Below are 24,391 nucleotides of genomic sequence, written 5' to 3' on the forward strand. Positions count from 1 at the left end.
TTGTGTAAGGTATGATACAGCGGTTTTCTTTGAGATTTCCTGTATTTATAATTTCAACTTCTCTTAGCTGCTATTTCTATTTCAAATTGAATAGGTTGAGCGAATGCATCCACTTCAATTAGTTACAACTCACTAGAAACCACCCATTATACAGGTCTTGGCATAGGCAGGGGCAATAATCAGGCTAGTATTTATCTTTGCATTGTGTATTTAACAAAGCACTTAAAGCTTATCCAGCCTTCAGGACTTTTGAAGATTTAGAGGGACTAATCCTAACTATATGAGTCTTGTAATAGTCAAGGATATTATTGCTCTTGGAAAATGATAAAGGACTCTGTAGATGTCTCTGGAGCTAGGTTCCATTTCACTACCAAGTTGACAAATGATAAAATTTCTTTTGAGAGTGATTATTGCACTTGCCTGTAATACTCAGGCTGGGTGATAGATTGCGGTATGCTACAGCACATTTCAATCAATACACTGGAATCCAGCAGAGTCTCAACGTTCTAAGATCATTGTTTCTGCTTAGATTTATAAGAGTGCAGGCAGCAGAATAGGTGTATTTAAACCATGTTCATAGTGCCTATATGTCCTTCTCAGGGGACAGGCCCAGATTTTGAAGATCTGTCAATGGAACTTATTCGGCCCTGGAAATATTCGTATTTTCAACATTGACCTATAGAACAAAAGAATTCCTTCTATTCTTTATACAAGATGAAATTCCCACTATCTAGTCTCAATAAAATATATTGATGTGTAGTATTATAAATGCCAGAATAGACATTTTAGTGAAGTTCAGCAGAGATGTTAAGATGGAGAGTATAGAGCATAAAAGTCTGCCTAGTCTACACGGTACGCAAGTCTCTTAGATCAGTGGTGGGCAATAGGTGGGCGGCCGGCGGCCCGTCGGGCCTTCACCATGCGGCCCCCAAGCCGAATGCTCCTTACTCTCTTTGTAATAAGCAGGTAATGAGGCAGACTGGGGCGACTTCCTCCTCACTTGTCCTCCTCTGCACAGTGCAGAGAGGTTACGCGGCATACGTGGCAGAGGAGTGAGTACACCGCGCTCTCCTTCATCTGTGCAGCCCTTTTGAAGTTTGAAGGGCAGCCCTCAAGGTATGGAAAGCTGCCCTGCACAGGCTTAGGTAATTGTCAGCCCCAAAAACTGTCTCTTTTGGGGTCCCAGAAAAATGAACCTTGACATTTGGGATCTCAGCAGAATAAAGTTTGAGCTCCACTGGTGTAGAGGTTCATATTCAGAAGTGTTGAACTGGATGTTTTATACTGATGATATATAAGTGCTGGTTGGAATGTAGAGGGGAGACACTGTAACTGGTATTATATCATTGGAACTTTCCTAGACAGATGCTAAACATGGACTACAACGGAGTAGTAGATTTAGAATCTTCAAACATTCTGGTAGTTCTTTCTCAGCTGATGATGCTGTAAAGGCAGCTCAGCTATTGAGTAATTTTCTGTCTGTTCCATTGTGGTATTTTAAATAATTGTTCAGATTTGCAACGAACAGAAGATTTTCAACAAAGCCCTTAAAAGGGTGAATCTCTCATTGTATTAATTAATTTCCAGCTCTCACAGCTTAGTGGGAACAATGAATATATGTATTGAATTTCTATTGATATAGTCATAGAAATATATCAATATTCACCTTTGATTAATCGTTTCTATGCTTTATGTTACAGGAAAAGAAGCCCCTCAATATCTAGAGACCAGAATCAAAGATACGATTCGAGGGAAGATATAGGAGAACATTCACAGTATGTTACATCAGACAGCGCAATGCCTCGGTCACCTTCGGATTACTCTGAAAGGCGATCGCCACGTGGGCCTCAGCTATATGATGATCCTGAGCATGGCGATTACAGGAGAAGTCGGCGGCGTTCCAATGAGTATTCAGTAGATGAGGAGGACATTCAGGAAAGGGATGAGTATGAACGGCAGAGGCGAGAGGAGGAGTACCAAGCAAGGTACAGAAGTGACCCTAATTTGGCTAGATATCCAGTTAAACCCCAACCATATGAGGAGCAAATGCGTATTCATGCAGAGGTGTCCAGAGCTCGTCATGAAAGAAGACATAGTGATGTCTCTTTAGCTAATACAGAGTTAGAAGAATCTCGTATGTCCATGTTGAGGTTGGATAGGCCGTCAAGGCAGAGGTCTGCATCTGAGCGTAGAGCGGCCATGGAGAGCCAACGCTCTTATTCTATAGAAAGAACTAGAGATGTGCAGGGGCCAAGTCCTAATCGGCAAAGGAACTCAAATCATAGCCCTCCAACGCCTAGAAGGAGTCCCATTCCTAACGATAGGCCTGATTTAAGGCGCACAGATTCTTTGAGGAAACAGCACCACTTGGATCCAAGTTCTGCAGTCAGGAAAACCAAAAGGGAAAAAATGGAAACCATGCTAAGGAACGATTCGCTTAGTTCAGACCAGTCTGAATCAGTCCGGCCGCCACCACCCAAGCCTCATAAAACGAAAAAGGGAGGTAAAACGCGTCAGATCTCATTGAGCAGTTCAGAAGAAGAGTTGGCTTCTACCCCAGAGTACACAAGTTGTGATGATGTTGAGATTGAAAGCGAAAGCGTGAGTGAAAAAGGTAAGACTCTCAATGGGTTCACTTTTCATGTATGGGACCCACATTCATCACATTTTTCCATCCTTATTTCTGCACTTCTTCCTGTACATTTCTGTCTAACCCTAAAATGTTGTGTATAGAAATCCTTTCAAATATGGCTGTATCTGTACCTGACGATGTTTTCAGAGCAGTTCAGTGCTGGATTGTTTTCATATTCAAGATACAAAGCTGGAGTGAAAATCCAGTGTATAGTCTGGTGGGCAGAACCAGCTAGCAGCCAGATGTCCTAAATTACAAAGTGCTGATAGGTATGATATGTACCTGGTGACTTAGGGAGAAACTCTGCACTGATTGTGTTCGCTTGGTAATTGCTATACATAATTAGGTGTGAAAGCCACAATATTGTCGGTCTACCTCTGAGCATTGCAAGGATCTGAAATAATTTGTAGTCTGCTGTGATGAAAAATAATATTTTGTTCCAGATATTACAGATGGAGCATGTTTATACGGGATATTCCAGAGACTCTCAAAGTGCGATGGATGCGCTGGTTTATGTCACCAGCTCCATTGTATTTCAGTAGTACCATGGCAGGGTTATGCACAAACAGTACAGTCATCATCATCTATTTATTTATATAGCGCCACTAATTCCGCAGCGCTGTACAGAGAACTCATTCACATCAGTCCCTGCCCCATTGGAGCTTACAATCTAAATCCCCTAACATACACACACACAGACAGAGAGAGACTAAGGGCAACTTACTAGCAACCAATTAACCTACCAGTATGTTTTTGGAGTGTGGGAGGAAACCGGAGCTCCTGGAAGAAACCCACGCAAACACGGGGAGAACATACAAACTCCACACAGATAAGACCATGGTCGGGAATCGAACTCATGACCCTAGTGAGGCAGAAGTGCTAACCACTAAGCCACCGTGCTGCCTACAGTCAAAGTGACAGGTACTCAATCTCAATAGTCGCCCAAAAGAAATCTGCTCCATCTGTACATAATTCATTTTTGTCTAGAATGATATTGATACCGTGCCATGCTTTGTGAAAGGTGTGCATATTTTGTGCAATCAACTTAATTCTTTATGTTTCAGCATCATGCTTTTTTATCCTAGGAACACTTCTTGTCTTGTGTACATCTTTGTGTTAATATACTGGTTAGAATCTTGCTGAAATTGTTACATTTGTAAAATTTATATGTTAAATCTGTATATCGGTTTGCAGTAGATATTTGTGCTGAAAAGAAAAAAAAATGGTTTATTTGTATCTTAAATTGTATATTTAACATACTTATACCAGGAATGGGGAATCTTTGGTGCATTGGTTATTGTTCAATACCTATTATGCCAATAACTGTTTATCTTTACAGCTTAGGACAACTACCGGGGTGATCAGTTCTAGATAGATTCTGTTTCAGTAGTAGAGTCAAATTTCTGTTCAGTAGAGATTGCAATTGTGAGAGTCAGCGGAGGGAAGATAGGAGATTGACACCCCTTGGAAAAGTATAACATTAATCATAAAGTTTTTAACATTCCACTCAGGAAAGCATCCACTATGAATGTAATTTGGTTATCTCCGAACACACAAGCCCCATTCTGGAGGGGTATGCATACTTATGCATCAATAACATTGCAGTTTTGTTTTATTTTTACTTCTTAAAAGTTATGTATCTGTTTTGTGCTTGAATTTTGTTGGTTGCAAGGTCACAAAAAGGTGGGGGAAGGGCTGACCTGATTTATCTGCAATAGAGACACCTGCTATTTTAATAAGGGTGTGTAAAATTTTTATTTCCACTGTAACCCCAAGACTCAGATTTAAAAAAAAAAAAAATGTTTTACACTGAAAAACACTGATATCTATCTAGGCGACATCTATCCATCCTGTGATATGAATTGTTAGACCGGATAAAAGGTGACCAAAGCAGATGATGGATTTTTTTCATTTGGTATTGCTGTCCAGAATGCCATGTCCGGCGTGTGTAATGTGTAGTCCGATTATTGATGCTTATAATTTAAATGACAGTCCAATATGGAAATAATTTTTGTGTTTAGATGTATTGAGCACAATCAGTCCACCATTCATTGTTATAATTCTCTAATTTCATGTTGTTTTATAAAATAAGGAACCATCTTTTTTATCCAGAACAAACTTGCATAATTCTACATTTAAAGTGCACCTGTTGTCTACACACAGGGGGGGGGAATTCAGTTGGCCGCGTTACTTTCGGCAGTAACGCGGCCTGCGCACTATTACCGATATTCCGGCAAATTTCTAGACTCACTTTGCCCAATGTAAAACAAAAGCTTCCATACACAAAAGTGTTCAGTGTAATAAATACTATAAAGGCTGGCGATTCATTTATGCAGTAAATGTGGATAAGCCAAGCAGTATATTTAGCAGAAAAAGAGGAAAAGTTTAATTTAATGAAGCCAACAGACAGCTAAATGTGCCATTCTGATTTGTAAATAATAAATAAATACAGGTTTACCTCCTGTAATACATTCCCCTATGTTCATACACCGCCCCTCCTGCTCCTCCCATGCTGTGATTGGCCAGTGAGTGACCCAATCACTGTTCACTTTTCTCAGTCAGTGTATAATAAGCTGTCGCTGACCAATCACGGCCAGTGTCAGAGGAGCATGGCATAGTGATCTGTAGGGTAGTCTCCCCCTGCAACACCTTAATTCCTGTCACCTGAGGTGAGGTTCTCACCCCTGGTCAGTAATTTCTATGAATTCATATGCTGCACCCATTTGAATATTGGTACAATCCACAAAATGGCTGCCTCCACAGTGGAATTTGATAAAAGAAATTGCTGCATCCTATTGACTATTGGCCATAGTTGCCTACTCTTCCGACAGAGCAGGGCAACCTTCCAGATCATGCCCCGTTTGTTGGTGAATTGGGTGGGGGTCGGGCTAAAAGCATCATCATGGCCCCACCCTTGCTGTGATAGGTTGAAATTGGCAGCGTTTGACATGGGGTGAGGCCCAATGATGTGAATCTCATGGTCATGCCCCCATGTTGGAGCCACTTCCTGGACACCTTGATGCCAATGTTGGCAAGTATGGTATTGGCTCAGCCCACAGAATGGCTACTAATGCAGCGTATAGGCTTTAGATGCATTTTAATTAAATATTATGAACAGTTATAAGCAGTTAGAAATAATTATGTTACTTAATCTCTGAAGTAGAATTAGACAACTGTTCAGCTAGTGAAGGGAAGTAGTTTTTCTTCTAAATCACTAACTTAAAAAAGAGTTTTCCAATAAAATATTTGAGTAGGACAAAGACAAACTGTAGAACACATTTAAATATAACAAAAACCAAACTCCGTAAAGTGCTGCTCGATCATTGTCTGAAATATCTGATACAGCTGTGCAAGGTTTGCGTTCATTACAACTATATATACATTTATTCTATGGCTATATATATCTTCTTTATAACTACTACTACAGTATTTATATCCAGTCAGTACAGCCCCTCATTCCCTGGCTGTATAGAAACACAGTTCGCAGGCACGTATCACTGATGACAATATCCTGTTATACAAATAGGTTTTATAGTATCTGTATATAAATAGTGATCTTTGCTTGTAATTGTAGAGAAGAAAAATCATCAACAGAATGTAGTTTTAAAATTCAAATCTGGGTTTTATATGTATAATATTATTTGTATTTTCGGTTTGCAGTCAGTAATCTATTGCATCATGTAATGTCCGTAGTATTTTTGCACTTTTACTATCAAGTCTCTTATGAATTCCTAAGGTTCTGTCTAACCCAGCGCTGTAATGTATAGTGGATGGTAAAACTGCCGTAGTGATAACTTGTATGGAAAATGTTTAGGAAAACAGTATTTTTAACAGTTTAGGCATACAGATAATTGAATTGCTAAATAAACAAATTCTACAATTATCATTATTTTCTCCTTGATGCAGCCTCTTCCGAACCCAACTTCGAATCCTTCCTGGTCACCCTGTAAACAGAGAGGTTTGTGTTATGGAAGGGAACCAACTGACTAGTATTATTCAGCTAGCAAGGGGGAGATGTTTAATAAATGCTTTGTATGCATTAACAGGGGTCAATATTATCAGCATAAAATAAGATGTACATTTTTGCTCTCAGTCTGTGCCTGATTATCTACTATATAAATGCCTAGTGGCGTGTGTGAAAAAAACCAAAAAACAAGCTTCAGCGCCACCTGCTGGGCAGAGTTATACACTGACCTATATATTTCTTGAAGGAGAAGTGACAGTTGGGAGTGGTTGGTGGTTGCTGGCGGTGACAGTGGGGAGTTTTTAACACCTTAAGTAGCTTGATGAAGGATGTGGCGATGGAGAAAAATGATGAGGTGGTGACATGTGGACAAAACCACGTTAAAAAAGGCCGCTTGCGTCGGGAAGTAACGCTCTTCCCCTGAGGAGGCCTGGGCTAGGCCCAAATGCATGACAAGAACTTTTTTAACACCTTAAGTAGCTTGATTTGACTAGAATGCATGAGTATCATACACGGGTTAACTTGTGATCATATAAGTGTGTGTGTGTGTGTGTGTGTGTGTGTGTGTGTTTTATGCTGGAGGAAGTTCTTGTAAACTTGTGATTGCATAATAAGTAGTTTAACCATGTTACATTCCTCCCAACATTTAGAATCCTGAAAGCGGGACAAAATAAGCCAAAACTCCACCCACTTTTCTGTTACTCCTTACCCTTTTTGAGGGCCTGAATCGGAATGTTCCTTCAAAATCAGGACAGTTGGAAGGTGTGATGTTGGTGCATTGTATGTACTTCAATATCTTCTTGCAGGGATGTGTTGTATTCTTTATGCTGTGTTTGAATATCGGACTATTTCCAACTCCTTGACAAACTCAAATAGTGTTTTGTTAGACTTTTTTTTTTATTTTGGTCATCATTTTTTAAATAATTGTAAGCACATTATTGGTGTACCAAGAGAAAAGAGGAGTCACCAAACATGAGTTTTAGGGGGGGATCTATCAAAGCCTTCTGTTTTTTAGTGATTTGCATGGGAGTTTGCAATTTACTTAATCTACTAAAAGCAAATGGGCATGTAAATCTTAAATGAATATTTTCTTAAACCTTCAAAAAAAGAACAAAACAACAAATTACCACACATCTCGCATTGCGAAGTGTAGAGGAGGGGAAATCTTTTAAAGAGTGAGTTCATGGAATCTCCATGGAAATCTCCTAAAATTTCAAACCAGCGAGATCAGTGAGATTTCCTATTAATTTCAAAAGATAATGAATTTCAGTGGCGACATCGTCAATTGGAATGAATGGGAAGATTCACTGAGAAGTAAATAAATAAATTCAAAATTAAAAAAAATACAGATAAAATACTATTTGTGGAATTACAAGTCTGCGCAAGCCCTGGCATCCATTGATTGTTTGGACATCTATGTGCTGTGGAAAATCCACTAAAGTATTTAATCGCCTTGCCTCCAACCCCACTGTTTTTGATGTGGCTGGTGGACATTAAAGCTCAACGAATCACAAGTGTTCAGCATGTTAACACTGCTTGTGATTGGCTGAGCTTCTCCCATTCATTTTAATCTGCAATACGTTGCCTATTCAAATGTATGATGAACAGCGATTTTGCTCAGCAGATTAAAATTGCCCAAAATGCTTGAAATGAAAATTATTTTTTTTTTTTAAATAGATTGGAGAGTTGGGGGGTTGAATTAGTGATTTACTTTTGGTGATTTTAACTTCTAAACAAAGTTGACCTTTGATAAATTTTCCCCAATCCCATACATTTATTTTCTTCCTGTTGCAGGCAGCATCTCGCTTTTAAGGTAGACCTGTTAATCATACTTGCCAACTTTATCTCGTTGGCTTCAGGGAGATCCCGGGGGAGGTGGGCATGTGGGGGCAGGGCTTGATGAATCGCTTAATTTTGGTCCCATCCCCTAAAAGATTGTCACAATTTCGGCCAATTACAGCAGGGGGCAGGGCTAAGATGACACAATATTTTCGTCATTAAGCCCCCCCGCCACTTATCTGTCGCGGGGGTGAGAACCGGGAGGTTGCCCTGCTCTCCCAGGAGCCCAGGAGGTCTCCCAGAAATGTGGGAGTCTCCCGGACATTGCATTAAAGAAAAGCAGTTAATGAATCTCTAGAGACTGAAGTGTATTTTTCATTTCTGTCTCCATTACTGAAGTCATGTTGTCTTACCTGTCAGTCTTTTAATAAATCTTGGTCTCCATGAAAATGGCCATCTTCATAGGCATCAATACATGGACATAGGACACAATTTCTGAACTGTGTCATCATGCCACAGATGGCGGAGCCAACCACGTCTTGTACTGGCTCAGACTCTTCAGGCAATGGGGGAGTTCACCCCTATTTCATTCAGGGAGTCTCCCCGACATTCATGGAGAGTTGGCAAGTATCCTGTTAATTATACACAAAGGAGATAGCCATTGTGTGAGTGAAACCAATTATTTCACTAGGGCTACATCACTGTGTGCCACTTGCTTCAGTGGTCTTTAATTCCCAGTGAATTGATTGGCTGGATATTGGTACAGCCCATATAATGGCTCCAGTGAGTATAGGTGATGTCAACCTTTTAAATTCTACAATAGGGAATACCTAGAGTAGTTATTAACTTACTAGTATTGCCAAGCTAGTCATAGGACACTGTTAAATTAAATGACTTATGAGGTCTGTAATGTTGATTTTTCTGCTGATTCACTGGAAGTTTCAGCTCTTCAAATAATCTTTTCCTTCCACAATGAAAGCGGCAGCTAAAGTGCTATCCCCCATTAAGCAAATGTAATATTTGTCTGCTAATTTGTAATGCGAGATGTACATCTGAATCAGCTTATTGACCAGTGATCCTGTAATGTCCTCTAGTTTGTTACAAGCATTTACAGTTAGCTAAGTACAATGGGCTGATTCAGTATAGTGTAAGTTATATTAGAGACGAATAGAGATATGACCATAGGTGTATGCGGAATGATCGTGGAAGCGATTAATGATCTCTGGCTGTAGCCTGCGGCTATGGAGAAATATTTAGAAAAAAAAAAACCAGTTTCCCAGGGCAGAAAGTGCTGTCGCAGCCTCCTAGGAGTTAGCTGAGAAACATAGTATTATAATATATATTGCTCCACTAAAGTGGGGCCAAATAAAGTTTTAATTAAACGCAAGAAGAAAATAGAAAGAAATACTTTTTATATAATATTGCACAGATTAGGTTATCAGCATTATTTTATAAAAAGACAACCTACTATTTACTTTCTCATTAGGGCAGCGTTCCTACACATAATGTACGTGCATTACTAACACTTTTATCATTTGTTTGCATCAGACTTGGGCCCTATCCTTGTGGAGTTTGTACGTTCTCCTTGCGTTTGTCTGGGTTTCCTCCCTCAGTTTCCGAGCGTGACCAGTGGTCGTAGTGGAAATGTAGAAGTGACTGTGTGCAAGATGTAAGTGAATGGAATTTGATAGTTTACATTGGAAGCAGTAGAAGTGGGGGCATGGCATACCACCATATACACCCCCATTTCAAATTTGACCCTAATGTGTTTTTGCGTGGTAGGGAATTTAGAAGTCTATTTATGAAGAACAATGATTTTTGTTTTAACTACCGTGTTTCCCCGATAATAAGACACTGGGCTAGATTTACTAAGCTGCGGGTTTGAAAAAGTGGGGATGTTGCCTATGGCAACCAATCAGATTCTAGCTTTCATTTATTTAGTACCTTCTACAAAATGAAAGCTAGAATCTGATTGGTTGCCATAGGCAACATCCCCACTTTTTCAAACCCGCAGCTTAGTAAATCTAGCCCACTGTCTTGTTTTTTTTTTGGGTCAAAAACAAACCATAGGGCTTATTTTCAGGGTAGGGCTTATTATAATTAACATATTGACATTGCTCCTTTTATCCCCATCATGCCCCCTCAGTGCTGCTTTAACCCCATCATGCCCCCTCAGTGCTGCTTTAACCCCATCATGCCCCCTCAGTGCTGCTTTAACCCCATCATGCCCCCTCAGTGCTCCTTTTATCCCCATCATGCCTCCTCAGTGCTCCTTTTATCCCCATCATGCCCCCCTCAGTGCTGCATACCTGTTTTTTTCTGTTTCCTGCCTCCTGCCTTGCGTCTCAGCTCTCCTCCGCGGCTCTCAACAATGGCGCTGGCACGTCAGGGGGAAGGAAGAGGAGCATGCTCACTGCTGCAGCCTGTGATTGGATGCCGGCGCAAAATCTCGGCATCCATGTCAGGAAAGGTGGGCGAATAGGGTAGCAGTGTGTACCGTATCGGAGCGTCGGGAAAATGGCGCTCGTGATAGGGCTTAATTTCTGGGTAGGGCTTATTTTAGCTGTAGGAAGGGAATTTAGGGTAGGGCTTATAAAGTGACTAGGTCTTATTATCGGGGAAACACGGTACCTCTTATTGCTGTGACAAAAAAAACTGCTATCACCAATATTTATTTAAAAATAAATAAAAATCTTAGAGATAGTGGTATTAACCTTGGCTATTACCAGGATACCAGGATATTAACCCTGATATTCCATCAGGGTTAATATCCTGAGGGAAAAATAAAATGTCATAACCTACTTATTTTGTTTTCATATTTGTTTGTATTTCCGACTTCTAACGTCGGCTCTGGAGGTAATTTTATTTTGTTATTATTCTCATTTGCGGAGACCTTTAACAGAGATAACATACAATACAAAGGCAGGCTCTACAGTATGGTGCTAACTTGTAGCTCACTAGGCCACTGATGACAGACTGCAGTAGAAGATGGCATTTGAAGGGTTAGTCAAGGTTACATAGCTTATGGTATTAACTCCATCGTTGCTGCATCTTAATTAATGCTACAGGCAAGCCACTGGTACGTTTATTGAATAGCTTTATTAAAAGGGCATCAAACTTTCCTCAGGCATTTTATCATGTACAAACCTTTAGTGGCTTCTTGGATTTAATAGTTACAGCTTCCTCATGAAGCTTTTTGACCCACATTAGATTAAGTTATTGGCTGTAGGCTGCATCGCTTATTGTGGAGAGGAGGAATTAAATATTCTATCACACTTTACTTTTTAAAGAATTGCACCCAAAGCTAAAACAAATGTTTTGGGTGGAGCTCATTAAGGTAAAATACAGACTTATATTTCCCTTCGGTGCCAAGATATATCGGTCCGGTGGGGCCGTCAAAAAGTTCCAATGGACCAGTGCCGCGATCCCTCCGCCTACCGTTTGCCTAACTGAAGTAGGCAGTAATGTCGTTGATGTGCATCGCCTGTAATGAGACTTTCAGTAGATGAGGCCATCGAAAACACCTCTGTGGACTTCATTTATGACACACAATCTATGTGCAGTGCAAAACACTTTTGTTTGCTTGTTTTAATACCTGTGAGCTTAGATCACCTTCCCTGCAAGGTGTGCACAAGGTTCTGCTCTCAAGTGTAAGCGTCAAATCAAAGGACCAATCTCCACCACACAACCTCTACCACACAACCTCTGCCACACAACCTCTGCCACACAACCTCCACCACACAACCTCCGCCACACAACCTCCGCCACACAACCTCCGCCACACAACCTCTGCCACACAACCTCTACCACACAACCTCTGCCACACAACCTCTGCCACACAACCTCCACCACACAACCTCCGCCACACAACCTCCGCCACACAACCTCCACCACACAACCTCTGCCACACAACCTCTGCCACACAACCTCTGCCACACAACCTCTGCCACACAACCTCCACCATACAACCTTAACCACACAACTTTCACCACACAACCTCTACCACACAACCTCTACCACACAACCTCTACCACACAACCTTCGCCACACAACCTTCGCCACACAACCACCACCACCACACAACCTCCGCCACACAACCACCGCCACACAACCACCACCACACAACCTCCGCCACACAACCTCCGCCACACAACCTCCGCCACACAACCTCTGCCACACAACCGCCGCCACACAACCGCCACCACACAACCACCACCACACAACCTTCACCACACAACCACCACCACCACACAACCTTCACCACACAACCACCACCATACAACCTTCACTACACAACATCCACTAGAATCATCCCTTTCTTTAAATAATACTTTACTGTTTCTTTCCTGAAATACTATTAAATTTATTGGTCGTGAGACCCTTCTGGGTATTTGAAGCTTTGTTTTAAATTGGGCAAAGTGTGCTTAGGAATGTGCTTCTCTGCCGAAGAGCAACCTGAAGATGGAAGATGGACCCCTTTGAAAATATAGAATGAGACGCGATCTGGTCCAGCTCAGAGCTGGCGAGAAACACGTTCCTTTATGGAGTCCTCAAGGGACACCCTAAAAGTGTGCCCTATGTACCTCTCTATGTAATGTCACTTATCAGAGCACGCTATTATCTTTCCTGGTTATTCTTACTTATGTGCAGGAACAGATACCTTATTCCTGGCACAGAGAATGGTGATAAGCCTGCTCTGCAGAACCAAGGGAATTGGGGTAATGGGGTAATGCTTAAAGCCTGTTACAGTGAACCCATCCTCTATCAGTTGGTGGATGCAGAGTTACATCGTACAACTACTAATCAGGCTTTGTCTAGCATTTATATCTGATACTAATTACACATTAAAAGCAGATCATTTTAACTTCAAACACAAATAGTTACAGTTGACTTCCAGAGAAAGAGCAAGGAACAGGCACTTACTGAAAATGGAGATGCAATCCTAAGGAAAAACTGCTGAAATAAAGGGCCTGATACCTCCAAATATTGTTTGCTTAAACGTGACAAGCACAAAGGGAGTATATACTAATCATAGTTATTTAGCATTCCTATGTGCGGTCCATGAGGAAGCTCAGGGATGATTGTGCTTCCTCTTGTTCTGCTGACTGATTTATTTTCAGGCCTCTCCTGACATGATTGTGACCCAAAGACAGATAGCCGGATCATCCATTAGGCAACCTAGGCTCCCGCATAAGGCCAGTGGGCACTGAGGGCCCAGTTTACTCAAACCTATTTTTATGTCAGCAGAGCTTGGCAAGCAGTATTACTTGCACCATCATAGAAACTAGGTAAAGTCCTATAACAGAAATATATAAATTACATTGAACCCATAGTATTTACATTAGACAAATTAAATAAATAAAATAAAAAAACATAGTTCTAAGTCCCTTTATATAGTAAATCAGTTTAGTTATTTGAGATAAGAATTGTATCATGGTTGTTCAGGTTTCCTATGTAGCCGCACATACTGTGACATCACAGTCGATATCAGCCAATTAGCCCAATTGTGCCATGCTTGCAGCCTCTTAATGAGTGTATTAGCCAATGATAATCCAATCAAAATTGACCAAATCATTAGCTGTTAATGAATGCATATGGGCAGATGACTGCTGTTTGTCTGTGTGTATAGTCACTTTCTGACTGCGCTCGGATTGTGACCTCGGATTGTAGCATTGACTTTCATCACTTTCACTGTGTGATGAATACAGCTTAAGCGGTGAGTACAGATCATTTACAACGTGCAGAACGTCCACTGTGCCGCTTGTGACCTGTCATGCACTTGGATCTGCGCACATGTGTCAGGATGCATGGCACAGAGCAAGATGGCAGCATTTGTAAAGCAGCTGAAGTTTGCAAAGGCAGAGAAGAGCAGTTGGGTAAAGGTAAGTGGTTCCTAGCAAAGTACGGGGCAGGAGAACAGGTGCATATGTGTTAATTCTTTGTGTGGAGCAAAATCATTGAAATGAGATAAAAGGGTGGAAAAGGTGTTTTTTTAGAGATGTTTCATGCAGTCTGCAAGGGAATCACTGTGCAAAAGGATTTGAATTTTGCACCAACTTAGACCTGGCTTTCCCTGTACTTTAATGGGATCTGTTTTGTGCTTCCACATATGGCCCTTGGCAGAGAAGCGTATTTCCGACTTAAGAGTGAGAGGATGTTGGGATTGCTTTTATTATACGTGGCAATTTATGTGTATGGTGAAGGTTTTTTTACATTTCTCTGAGTGAGTAGAGAGTAGGTGTCTTCCTCTAAGTGTGCTGGGTGCAATGATGTGCATCATGTGTTCTTCATAAATGACCTCTGATGTGTTTCTTAAGGCGATCAGTTAAAGCAGCATTTCCATAAAAAAATTAGGTGTGGTTTTATAACATAAATCATCATGGCACACTCTTAGAAGAATGTTGGTTTTTCTTCAGGCTGCTATTAATCACTTCTGCACAGTGTCATGGACTACCATGGCAACCACAGTCACATGGCACATGATGTACTGAGCAGAGATACTTTGGAAAGCCCATCTGAGCTCCGTCTGCTCTGTGTACTGTAAAACCTCCCCTTTCTCCCCCCCCCCCCCCCCTCTGCAAAATAAATGGCCGCTAGTTACACAAAAAGCTTTCAGAATATTATCTGAAGGGAATCACCGGAGAGATTTTGAAAGTGAGATCATGATTTGCAGAAGGATAGCTAAAACAATTAAGATGCATGCTTGAAAGGTACTTAAGTTGCTTTATAAAGAAGAAAATAAACATTCTATGTGGGATTGCAGCTTTAAACACTATTTTGAGGTCCACTTAATCAGCGTTGATTTTCAGCATGTATGTGTTCTCTTGTTATGGGATAGGAATTTCTACTTATATGTGTATGAATAATTCAAAATACTTTCTCATACTGTATAACTAGTATTTAAGGTTAGTAGTCCTAGACATTTGGGGGCTACACTCAGCAGTACTAAATTGCGGTGTATAGCACAATTCTGGACTGAAAAATTATAGTCATACACTTATCATTAGAAAGTACAAATGGAATTTTATGAACATTTGAATTTGAACGTATAGTAGTGTTTTCATTGTGTGTATTATAGGAAGGAGTGGGCTGCAATGTCTATGTCATCTAGTGGGGTCAGGGCAGCATGTCTGGGTTTGGTGGAATTTATCATTAATCCGCTGTGGATCTGGAATCTGATGGTAATCCAGTCCTGCGATTATGTGTGCCTAATTATAACGGCAGCCACCAATCTGCGTGACACCCCTGCTTTGTGAATTTAAGATGTATATAATAAATATATATTGATCTAAACTTTTTTATGGGTGCATATAAATCACCATTTCAATCAACTATTCAGAGAATTTGGGGACAGTAGTGATGTTAGTCATTTAAGTGTAAAATTAATTAAATTTTTTTAACTGTTACTTTTATGCTTTTTCCGAAAACATAATGAAGAAATGATGTGTAGTGTTATGATTTATTCTCTTTCATTACAATTGGACACTTGTCTTTGTGCCTTCTAGTACAGGCGGAGGCTGAAAAACAATACCTGCTAAAAGGTAGACAAACCCTTGTACTTTCTCCTTTGTCCAGGACATGTTCTCAAAGCCCCCCTGCAGCATAGTGTATTGTGTACTTAATGAGTGTTGCCATTGAAATCCATTATGTTGTACCAAACACTGATGTTAGAGAAGGTTAGAGGCAACTTTGGAATTGTAGCGTAACTTATGCCAATACTTATCATACAAGAGCTCTAATTTCACACTCCCCTGTTCTGCTATATTATGATTAGGGCTACCCCTAATGTGAAATCATAATGCTACATTATTGGCTTGTAATGCAGAGTACCCAGTGATAATTCATGTTTGTTAACGTTATGTTGATATTGTTAGTTTTGTGGCTGGGTACACATTACAGGTTTTTCACCCAATTATCGTGACAGCCACACGTCCGATATTAGTGTGTACACACCCACGATCATGTGTTATCGTTCCAAAGCACATTGTATCGTTTGATTTTATAACCGGACTAAAAATCTCTATAAACGATGGAACAATGTCGTTCTGATTCTGCAGTGTGTACACACTCACGACCAGCAGTGTAGGCAGCTCTCCATAGAGTTTACAGAGTCACAGTCCTTTCAGCCGATGGTTATGACAGATGAAGATCACAGATCTGAATATAAATCTTGTAAAATTTGTTTAGTGTGTACACATGAATCGGCATGCTGATCGTGACTTGGTAAAATCATTAACAATATCGCATCGGGAGAGAATTTCTGTAACGTGTACCCACTCCCCTTCCCCCCTTCCACCGACTGCAAACATTGGATGGATGTGTGTCTTTTTTTATTTGTAATAATGCTCAATTATCAGGTGGTCAGGAGACTTTTTCTTGTATGTATTTTGTTGCTTAGGCAAAATGAAAAAGGTTATAATAGATTTTGTCTGACTATTATAAGAAATAAGCTCATACTTACCTACTTTCTTCAGCTCCCTTCCGGGAGCCAGCCAGTGGAGGGGGGCGTGAAGGGGCGGGGTGGCCGAAATCGCGTCATTTCGGCCCCGCCCCCTGTGACGTCATGACGCAAATTGCGTCATTTGACAGCGGGGGTGGGGCCAAACGCCGCGATTCACCGGGAATCGCGGCGTTTGGGATCTAATTCTGCCCACTTCACTAGGAAGTGGGGCACTTCCTAGTGAAGTGGGCAGAATTCGGGAGATTGCCACACTCGCCCGGGAGTCCGGGAGACTCTCACAAAATGCGGGAGTCTCCCGGACATTCCGGGAGAGTTGGCAAGTATGAATAAGCTAGTCCCAGCATGAATGCAGCAAGGATAGTAACAGCACTGGTACACAGGTATTTAGGTATCTGCATAAAGATTCTCTGAACCATACTGACTATACCAATCTTTATTTTTATTTTTTATTTTCGTCAGCACTGTACAATAAGGGAAACACATTGATAACTATATAAGGAAAATATACTGAAACAATGGCTGAAAAGAATTTACAGTCTTAAGAAATGCCAGTAAGGACACAATGAAAGCAGGGTGGTCTGTAAATGAGGCTGGCTTTATAAAAAGAGAGTCAAATTATATTTCAGATGTGTTTGGTTTTAAGTTTGGGTGGGGGGTCAGTCCAGTGTCTCCAGTAATTGTTCATGTTAATGTCATGTGATCTTGGATTGCAGCTTTTGTGAGGCACTAAAATCTCACTTTATATTGATGTATTTCTCCCTTCCACCTCCTCCCACTCGGCTCAGCCGCCCACTCAGCTCCAGAGCGTGGGCATGTAACTGACTGCTGCAGTACTGCAGAAACTAGGGCCTCACACTGCAGAGAGGATAATAGATCAGTCTGGATGAACCATCAGCTCCTGTCCTTTTACTAGCTGGCCTTAAAGCCAGTGCCGCTATTAACTACTTATACACCTGACCATAGCTAATTCATATATATTGTTGTAGATACATCTTCCCATCTATAGCTTACGCAACACATATGAAATTTCATTTACAAATGTGATGATAGACTCCAAGCAGGTTCTAGAATAGTCCATATCCCCTCTATACTGTGCTTCGATGCTTTATAGGCTATATGTATGGTGTGTATATATAAGAGAGTAAGATAAGGGAGCTGGTAAGAGTTTATTTTGCAGTTACGTGATATAACTGAGCTGTCGCTGTATGTTAAGGATACAGGATTTGTGTTTTCCTCCAAAGACAGAATGCAGAAGGCTGGGATTTGCTTTGTTCAGGGGAGTCACTCATTTATGCCCTAATACACGCCAAAGGGTGATTTTAATTCTATTACGTGGACTAGTGAAAAGGTCTACTAAATAGAGGCATTGAAAACATGGCGTAACTTCTGCTATGGTGCCTGGGAGCTACTCTGTGTCCTCTTTCCCTCTTTGAGTGGCAAGTGTGGGAGGGGGCTTAATGACACCTTCTCATTAAGGAGACAATCTGCTCCACGGAATTCAGAAGCCCCCTGGACATTCCAGGAAAGTAGGAAAGTATGATCGCTTGATGTAAGTAGGATTAGCCCCTCGTTATGTGACCACCGACACGATAAGGCCCTTCCTCTCTGAGCACAGCTATGGCGGGCTGCCAGTCTGACAAGATAAGTGAGAGTAACAGTGTCCCCTTCTACTATATGGGACTAAAGAATTTGTAGTTTCTGTAAATGTTCTTTCGATAGACAGAACATTTTTCTTCCTGCTGTTGTTAAGCAGCAGAGTGGTGGAACTCTCCGTCCTTGTTTTGCTCTGTTGGTTGACTACATTTAAAATCCATAGATTTCATTTATATCGGAAACGTGGCCAAAATTTGACACTGATCCTGTAACAGGGTCGACCTGTATGGGGATAGCTTAAACAATCTGTAAAGTTACTAGTGTGGGCTTTGACACTACCCCCACCCTCTTCAACTGATTGTGGTAGAAAAGACAGCAACTCTCTCGTCACATTTGACATTTTTGAACACATCATCATCACCTATTTATATAGCGCCACTAATTCTGTAGCGCTGTACAGAGAACTCACTCACCTCATTCCCTGCCCCATTGGGGCTTACAGTCTAGATTCCCAAACACACATAGAGACTAGGGTCAATTTTGAGAGCATCCAATTAACCTACCAGTATATTTTTGGAGTGTGGGAGGAAACCGGAGCACACAGAGGATACCCACGCAAACACAGTGACAACATACAAACTCCACACAGATAAGGCCATGGTCGGGAATTGAACTCATGACCCCAGTGCTCTAAGGCAGAAGTGCTAACCACTAAGCCACCGTGCTGCCCCCACACTTTGATACATTTTAGAAGCACTTAACCCTTGGAGCTATGATAGGCAACCCGAGGGCCGCACATGACATTTAGTCTCAGAAATATGTTAAAACAATACATTTAATCCAACAAACAGACACCAATCGGTAATAACATATCAGCAGGCATTGTAAACAAGTGTTACAGTTTATAATAAGCAATTCTGACAATAAAACAGGAAGGAGCTGTGGGCCGCAGGTGAAGGCTGTGTAGGAAAACAATGCTAGTTTAAAGTATAAATAACACCTTGTACTTTGCCCTCGCTTTAACAAAGAGTTTGAATTGCGTTCATCAATGTGTCTCATAGCTTTGCTGCGGTGTCATGTGGAATACATGCCAACATGCAGCTCAGCTTTATTTAACTGACTATGATTAAATACCTTTTCAGGACTGAATCTTTACTGCATACAACTGGTGTCAGACCAATGAAGAAAATCTTATTGACATTTACATGATAAAATAGGTCACACACACACACACACACATGCCACACACGCCACACACATGCACACGGACACTCCACAAATGCACACACATACGGAACGCCACACACGCACACAGACAGATACACATGCACACTTTACTCTTATACAGAAATAACAGTCACACATTCTCAACCATCACAAGATATGTGTTGTACATGTTTAATACCTATAAAAGTTCACTGAAGCACATTGTAAATTAGTCTGCTGGCTGAACCTTATGTCTTTAAAATTATTCCTATTTACTAAAAAGAATTGCAAATTTGGGGTCTATTTATTTAGCGGTGAGGAGCTAAGATGCTGGAAGGAACACAGACAAAAGGCTCTTTCGTCGCTTTTTGCTGTTTAACAAATGTTTAACACCAAATAAATCAGAGATTTCTCTGCCGTTCACCTAATTACCGGGGTTTACCACTGTCGGCATGATAGACCACTATAGAGACAGCAGCGTTAGACAATTTACCTGCTTTCTGCAGCAAAGTAATGCCATCTCAGAATGGCGTACTTGTCTTTTTCACTGGGATCCAGCTGAATCCTCTCTGACATCGCTGGATCCCTCACGGGTGAAAGTGTTATACACATAGCACTTCCAGCATTCACCGACAACCCTAGAATGCTTTGGTGAGGATGAGGGTCTTCGCCGGATTTCCCAATATACATATGGATAGTTACCGTGCTTGGGTCATAAATAGAATCCTTTGTTATACTTGCCAATTTTTCCTTGTTGGCTTCAGGGAAATCCTGGGGGAGGTGGGTGTGTGGAGGTGGGGCTTGACGAGTTGCTTCATTTTGGCCGCGCCCCCTACATAATTGTCACAATTTTGGCCAATTACAGCAGGGGGCGGGACTATTTGTGTCATTAAGCACCCCCTCACCCCCCAACTCATTTATTGCAGGGGCAAGAACCGGGAGGTTGCCCTGCTCTCCCAGGAGATCTCCTAGAAATGTGGGAGTCTCCCGGACATTCCGGGTGAGTAGGTAACTATTCGTTAAAGAAAAGCAGCTAATGAATCTCTAGAGACTGAAGTGTCTTTTACATTTCTGTCTCCATTACTGAAGTCATGTTGTCTTACCTGTCAGTCTTTGATTAAATCTCGGTCTCCATGAAAATGGCCACCTCCATAGGCATCAATACATGGACATAGGACACAATTTCTGAACTGTGTCATCATGCCACAGATGGCGAAGCCAACCACGTCTTGTACTGGCTCAGCATCAGGGAGAATGCCAGACTCTTCAGGGAGTAATAGAGATCACCCATATTTCAGGGAGTCCCCCTGACATTCAGGGAGAGTTGGCAAGTATGCTCTTTGTATTGATATGACATTAGTAATGGCGAGGTCAAAATTATTCAGAGGTTTTCAAGAAGCAGCCATACCAGTGAAAGTGTCGTGATCATGTGATAAGAAGTCAGCAGGCAACAAGCAATCAGTTCTGAACCAGGCAATATAGCGATATACTGTGTGCTCCCAATATTTATGAAGGAAATTACTGAGAGCTGTTTATGAGGAACTTGGTCAGGCAGAGGAAGACAAGGTGGGAATTTCTTTCATAGTCATCCAGGACTTCTGGTGATCTTATGAATGACATTAATAAGTAATGTGTTAGTCATTCAATATGTGTAAACTTTTGCTGAGTCAGGAATACTGTCATTGTGCTGCACTAATCGCCAGTCACCTTCCAGGTAGATGCAGAGTCTGGCCCTTTGTACATGTGTGCGCACTCTATGGCTCCTTCACTGAATCTCTTTTGGGGGGTGGAGGGGGGACTTTTTCCCTTTCACAATGGATGGAACTAATCCCGGAAAACTATTTTTAGCAGTGATGAATAAGAGATGATATTATTCAGGAATCTCTTTAACAAGCTTTTACCTAAGCTTGGCATGCTGCTCTCGGATCTGAAGGAGATGTCCGCTTGGCAAAGATGGAGAGCAAGAGGACAAAGTGGAGCTGCCACTGATGAGCACTAGCGACTTGGACAGGAAATTCAAAATAAATGGGATGGGAGGTAGCTAGTGAATACAGCATTTCATTGGTTCCCTGACAACTCAACCAGGAGTCACATTCATCTGTACACTGCACATGCTAGACACTAGTCCCTCCATCTATCTGCATTTAACTGTGGCTGGCAGTCCCGGAACTGTGGAAAGGTCCCGTAAGCCCGGACCTAGGGCGCCAGAGTATCAGGGGAGATTCACTGCTCACCTTCTACATCATTTGTTTTATTATGTATAATAATAATGTGTCATTATTATAAATATTTAACAATGGGCTCAGCTAGGGCTGGATTATTTCCATGTATTTATCTTATGGCTGATATAGTGGGGGTTGGAAACAAGAAGGTAATCCAAAAAGGGCTGGCGAGGGTTTATGGGGTGACGTATGACTTTGGTCCTGTGTGTTGGGACATATCAAGGGTGGATAAATTCCGGTAACAGGAAGAAAAAGACTGCTGAACGTTGGGGCGTATGTTGGGTATAGGGAAATGGGTCTAGAGTCGTGCGTATCTTAGGCTTGTGGACCCTTACGCCTGGAGAGGTGGAATAGGGGCGAGCAAGCACTAATTGAGTACAGTAAAGGCATCTTCATGTAAGTATAGATGCAATAAAATTAGACCTGAAGGCATCCCCAGATACGCGTTTTAGGAGGAGTCTCTTGCGGGTTCTGGAAAGCTGGTGTATAGATAGGCAAAGATGATGAATACCATCAGTAGCACTATCTAGCTGCTTCTGATTGGCTGCTTGCATATTGACTCTTCCAGCTTGTTCATTACCATTGCGACTATATTATGTCAAGTCGCATCCATCTATTCAGTTTACTTATTTGTCCTTTCCATTTGGCCAACAACGGATGTGGGAGTGTATTGTATTTCATTACATTTTATATGGGAAAAACCAACTTTTGTATTTGCTAATAACATTGTTAAGATACTATTTTCTCTTTTAAGTATATGACACTTCATTACACTATTATGTTGTGTACAAATTGGATAATGCAACTTGCACATTTGATACCAACACTGTCAATACGCATCCCTACGCTATCGTTAGGCGTTAATAGACACATTTGTATGCAGAATCTTTGCACATATATTTGGAGCGCATAATGCACTAAACCCTAAGTGAGGCCACTTAGGGTTGTTATGAAAACTGTAATAAACATGTTCAATAATGCATATGTTAGTAGAGGGCTGAATGCAGATGACGCGCAGATTGGAGAATCTAGAATTAAAGGCACTGGTTAATTACTAGGGGCCAATAAAGGGATTGTTGTCCAAAGTTCAATGACTTCTTCACACGACATTGCACAAAACATTTGATTTTAGGCATATGCCAATAAACAATCAACTGAATTACAAACTCCAGGGCTCCGAACAGGTGAACATAATAGGGTAATAAATTGACCAAAGCCAGTTGGAGATATTTATTTTTTCCTCCTTTGTAGTCGATGAAGGACAAAACAAATCTCAGAGAATGTCGTAGAAAATATATACACCCTTACATGGACCAATATCCCCAGCATAGCTGGGTAAAGTCCAGTAGAGTACGCTTCAAACTCATCACTAACCTTTTCCTGTACAACAGACTTCTACCAGGCAATAGTTAATGGGCATTCTTTTTTTAACGTGACTTAAATTGTACACATCCTCCTATCATCATCATCATCACCAGCTTTTTATATAGCGCCATTAATTCCGCAGCGCTGTACAGAGAATTCACTTGCACCAGTCCCTTCTCCATTGGAGCTTACAGTCTTTTATATTAGTAAAAGTTGCCAGAGGACATGTTCCAAACATTTAAAGGTAAACTACACCATTCATTGTTCCCACTGATCCTCTCTCACCTCTTCACTATAGGCTTCATATTGTCTGTACCCCTGCTCCCTGACTATTAAGAGCCTGTGATGTAGGATACCATAGAGCATGTTCATGAGCACATTGTGATGAGAAGAGGGATATACAAAAAGGTTAGGAAGATCAAGGGGGTTGTGGAGACGGACAGAAGGTGACACCGCTTTTTAAGCAGCAATGTTAGTGCTGCTAACAAACCACGTTTTATGTTTTAGAACTTTTTAGTTGCAAATATATTACTTTACATGTGATGGTACGCTAAAACATGGGAGCTGATAAATGGTTGTGATTTCTGAAAAAAATAGTGTTTCACAAGGCCAGGTGATTAGATTACTTATTGGGGGGGGGGGGCATTTATGAAAACTGTTGCCAAAATAACTGTTATAAGTTACTTTTAGGTTAACTCTATTATTACCCTTGTTTAGTGTATTATGAGGGTTCGTAAGACAAATGCCTACTTTGAAATGTGTGTTTTAGGCAGCAGAATGGGAGATCCGTTCTAGTGAGTAAGATATAGAGGACATTCTGGGGCTCAGTTTGAGTTAGGAGGAAGTCCAGCTCAAAGGTGTAATTTTGCACCATGGCAAAATCGCCTTGAGGGGATTTAGGGGAACATTATTTAAACTGTTTGGAAAGATGTTTCTCATTCTTGTCTACTCTCCCGGGAATTTCTGGGAGGCTCACGAATTTTGAGGGGTGATCCCGGATTCCTGGCAGATTTGGCAATTCTACCGCATCCTGCCCACTTCACTAGGAAGCATGGGCGCCTTAGTGATGCCATCTCGCCATTAAGCCCCCTCTACACTTCTCACATGACCAGTCCTTGAGGATCTCCCGGGGGACAGGTTTTATAAGTTGCCAAGTATGGTGTATCTCT

The 24,391-nt window shown here is 41.3% G+C and overlaps 1 protein-coding gene and 1 long non-coding RNA gene across 26 annotated transcripts in view; one reads left to right on the forward strand and one right to left on the reverse strand.

Annotated features, from left to right (window-relative positions):
• The window catches only part of RIMS2 (regulating synaptic membrane exocytosis 2), a 506,258-nt gene that overhangs the window by 231,489 nt on the left and 250,378 nt on the right, over positions 1-24,391 (forward strand). For 24 of the 25 annotated variants that reach the window (XM_075213921.1, XM_075213923.1, XM_075213924.1 and 21 more), the window contains one exon: positions 1,701-2,614. In XM_075213921.1, coding sequence (XP_075070022.1) covers positions 1,701-2,614 — 914 coding nt within the window. Of the gene's footprint in view, positions 1-1,700; positions 2,615-24,391 lie in introns of those variants that run through there. The other variant, XM_075213946.1, reaches the window with a different exon arrangement.
• Positions 12,059-12,413, reverse strand: LOC142159229 (uncharacterized). Its single transcript, XR_012692930.1, has 3 exons — positions 12,345-12,413; positions 12,205-12,290; positions 12,059-12,148 (listed from the first exon to the last, which is right to left on the reverse strand). It is a non-coding gene; the product is annotated as an uncharacterized LOC142159229 (long non-coding RNA).

This window comes from Mixophyes fleayi, chromosome 5 (assembly GCF_038048845.1).
Source record: "Mixophyes fleayi isolate aMixFle1 chromosome 5, aMixFle1.hap1, whole genome shotgun sequence".
Taxonomy (NCBI): Eukaryota; Metazoa; Chordata; class Amphibia; order Anura; family Limnodynastidae; genus Mixophyes; species Mixophyes fleayi.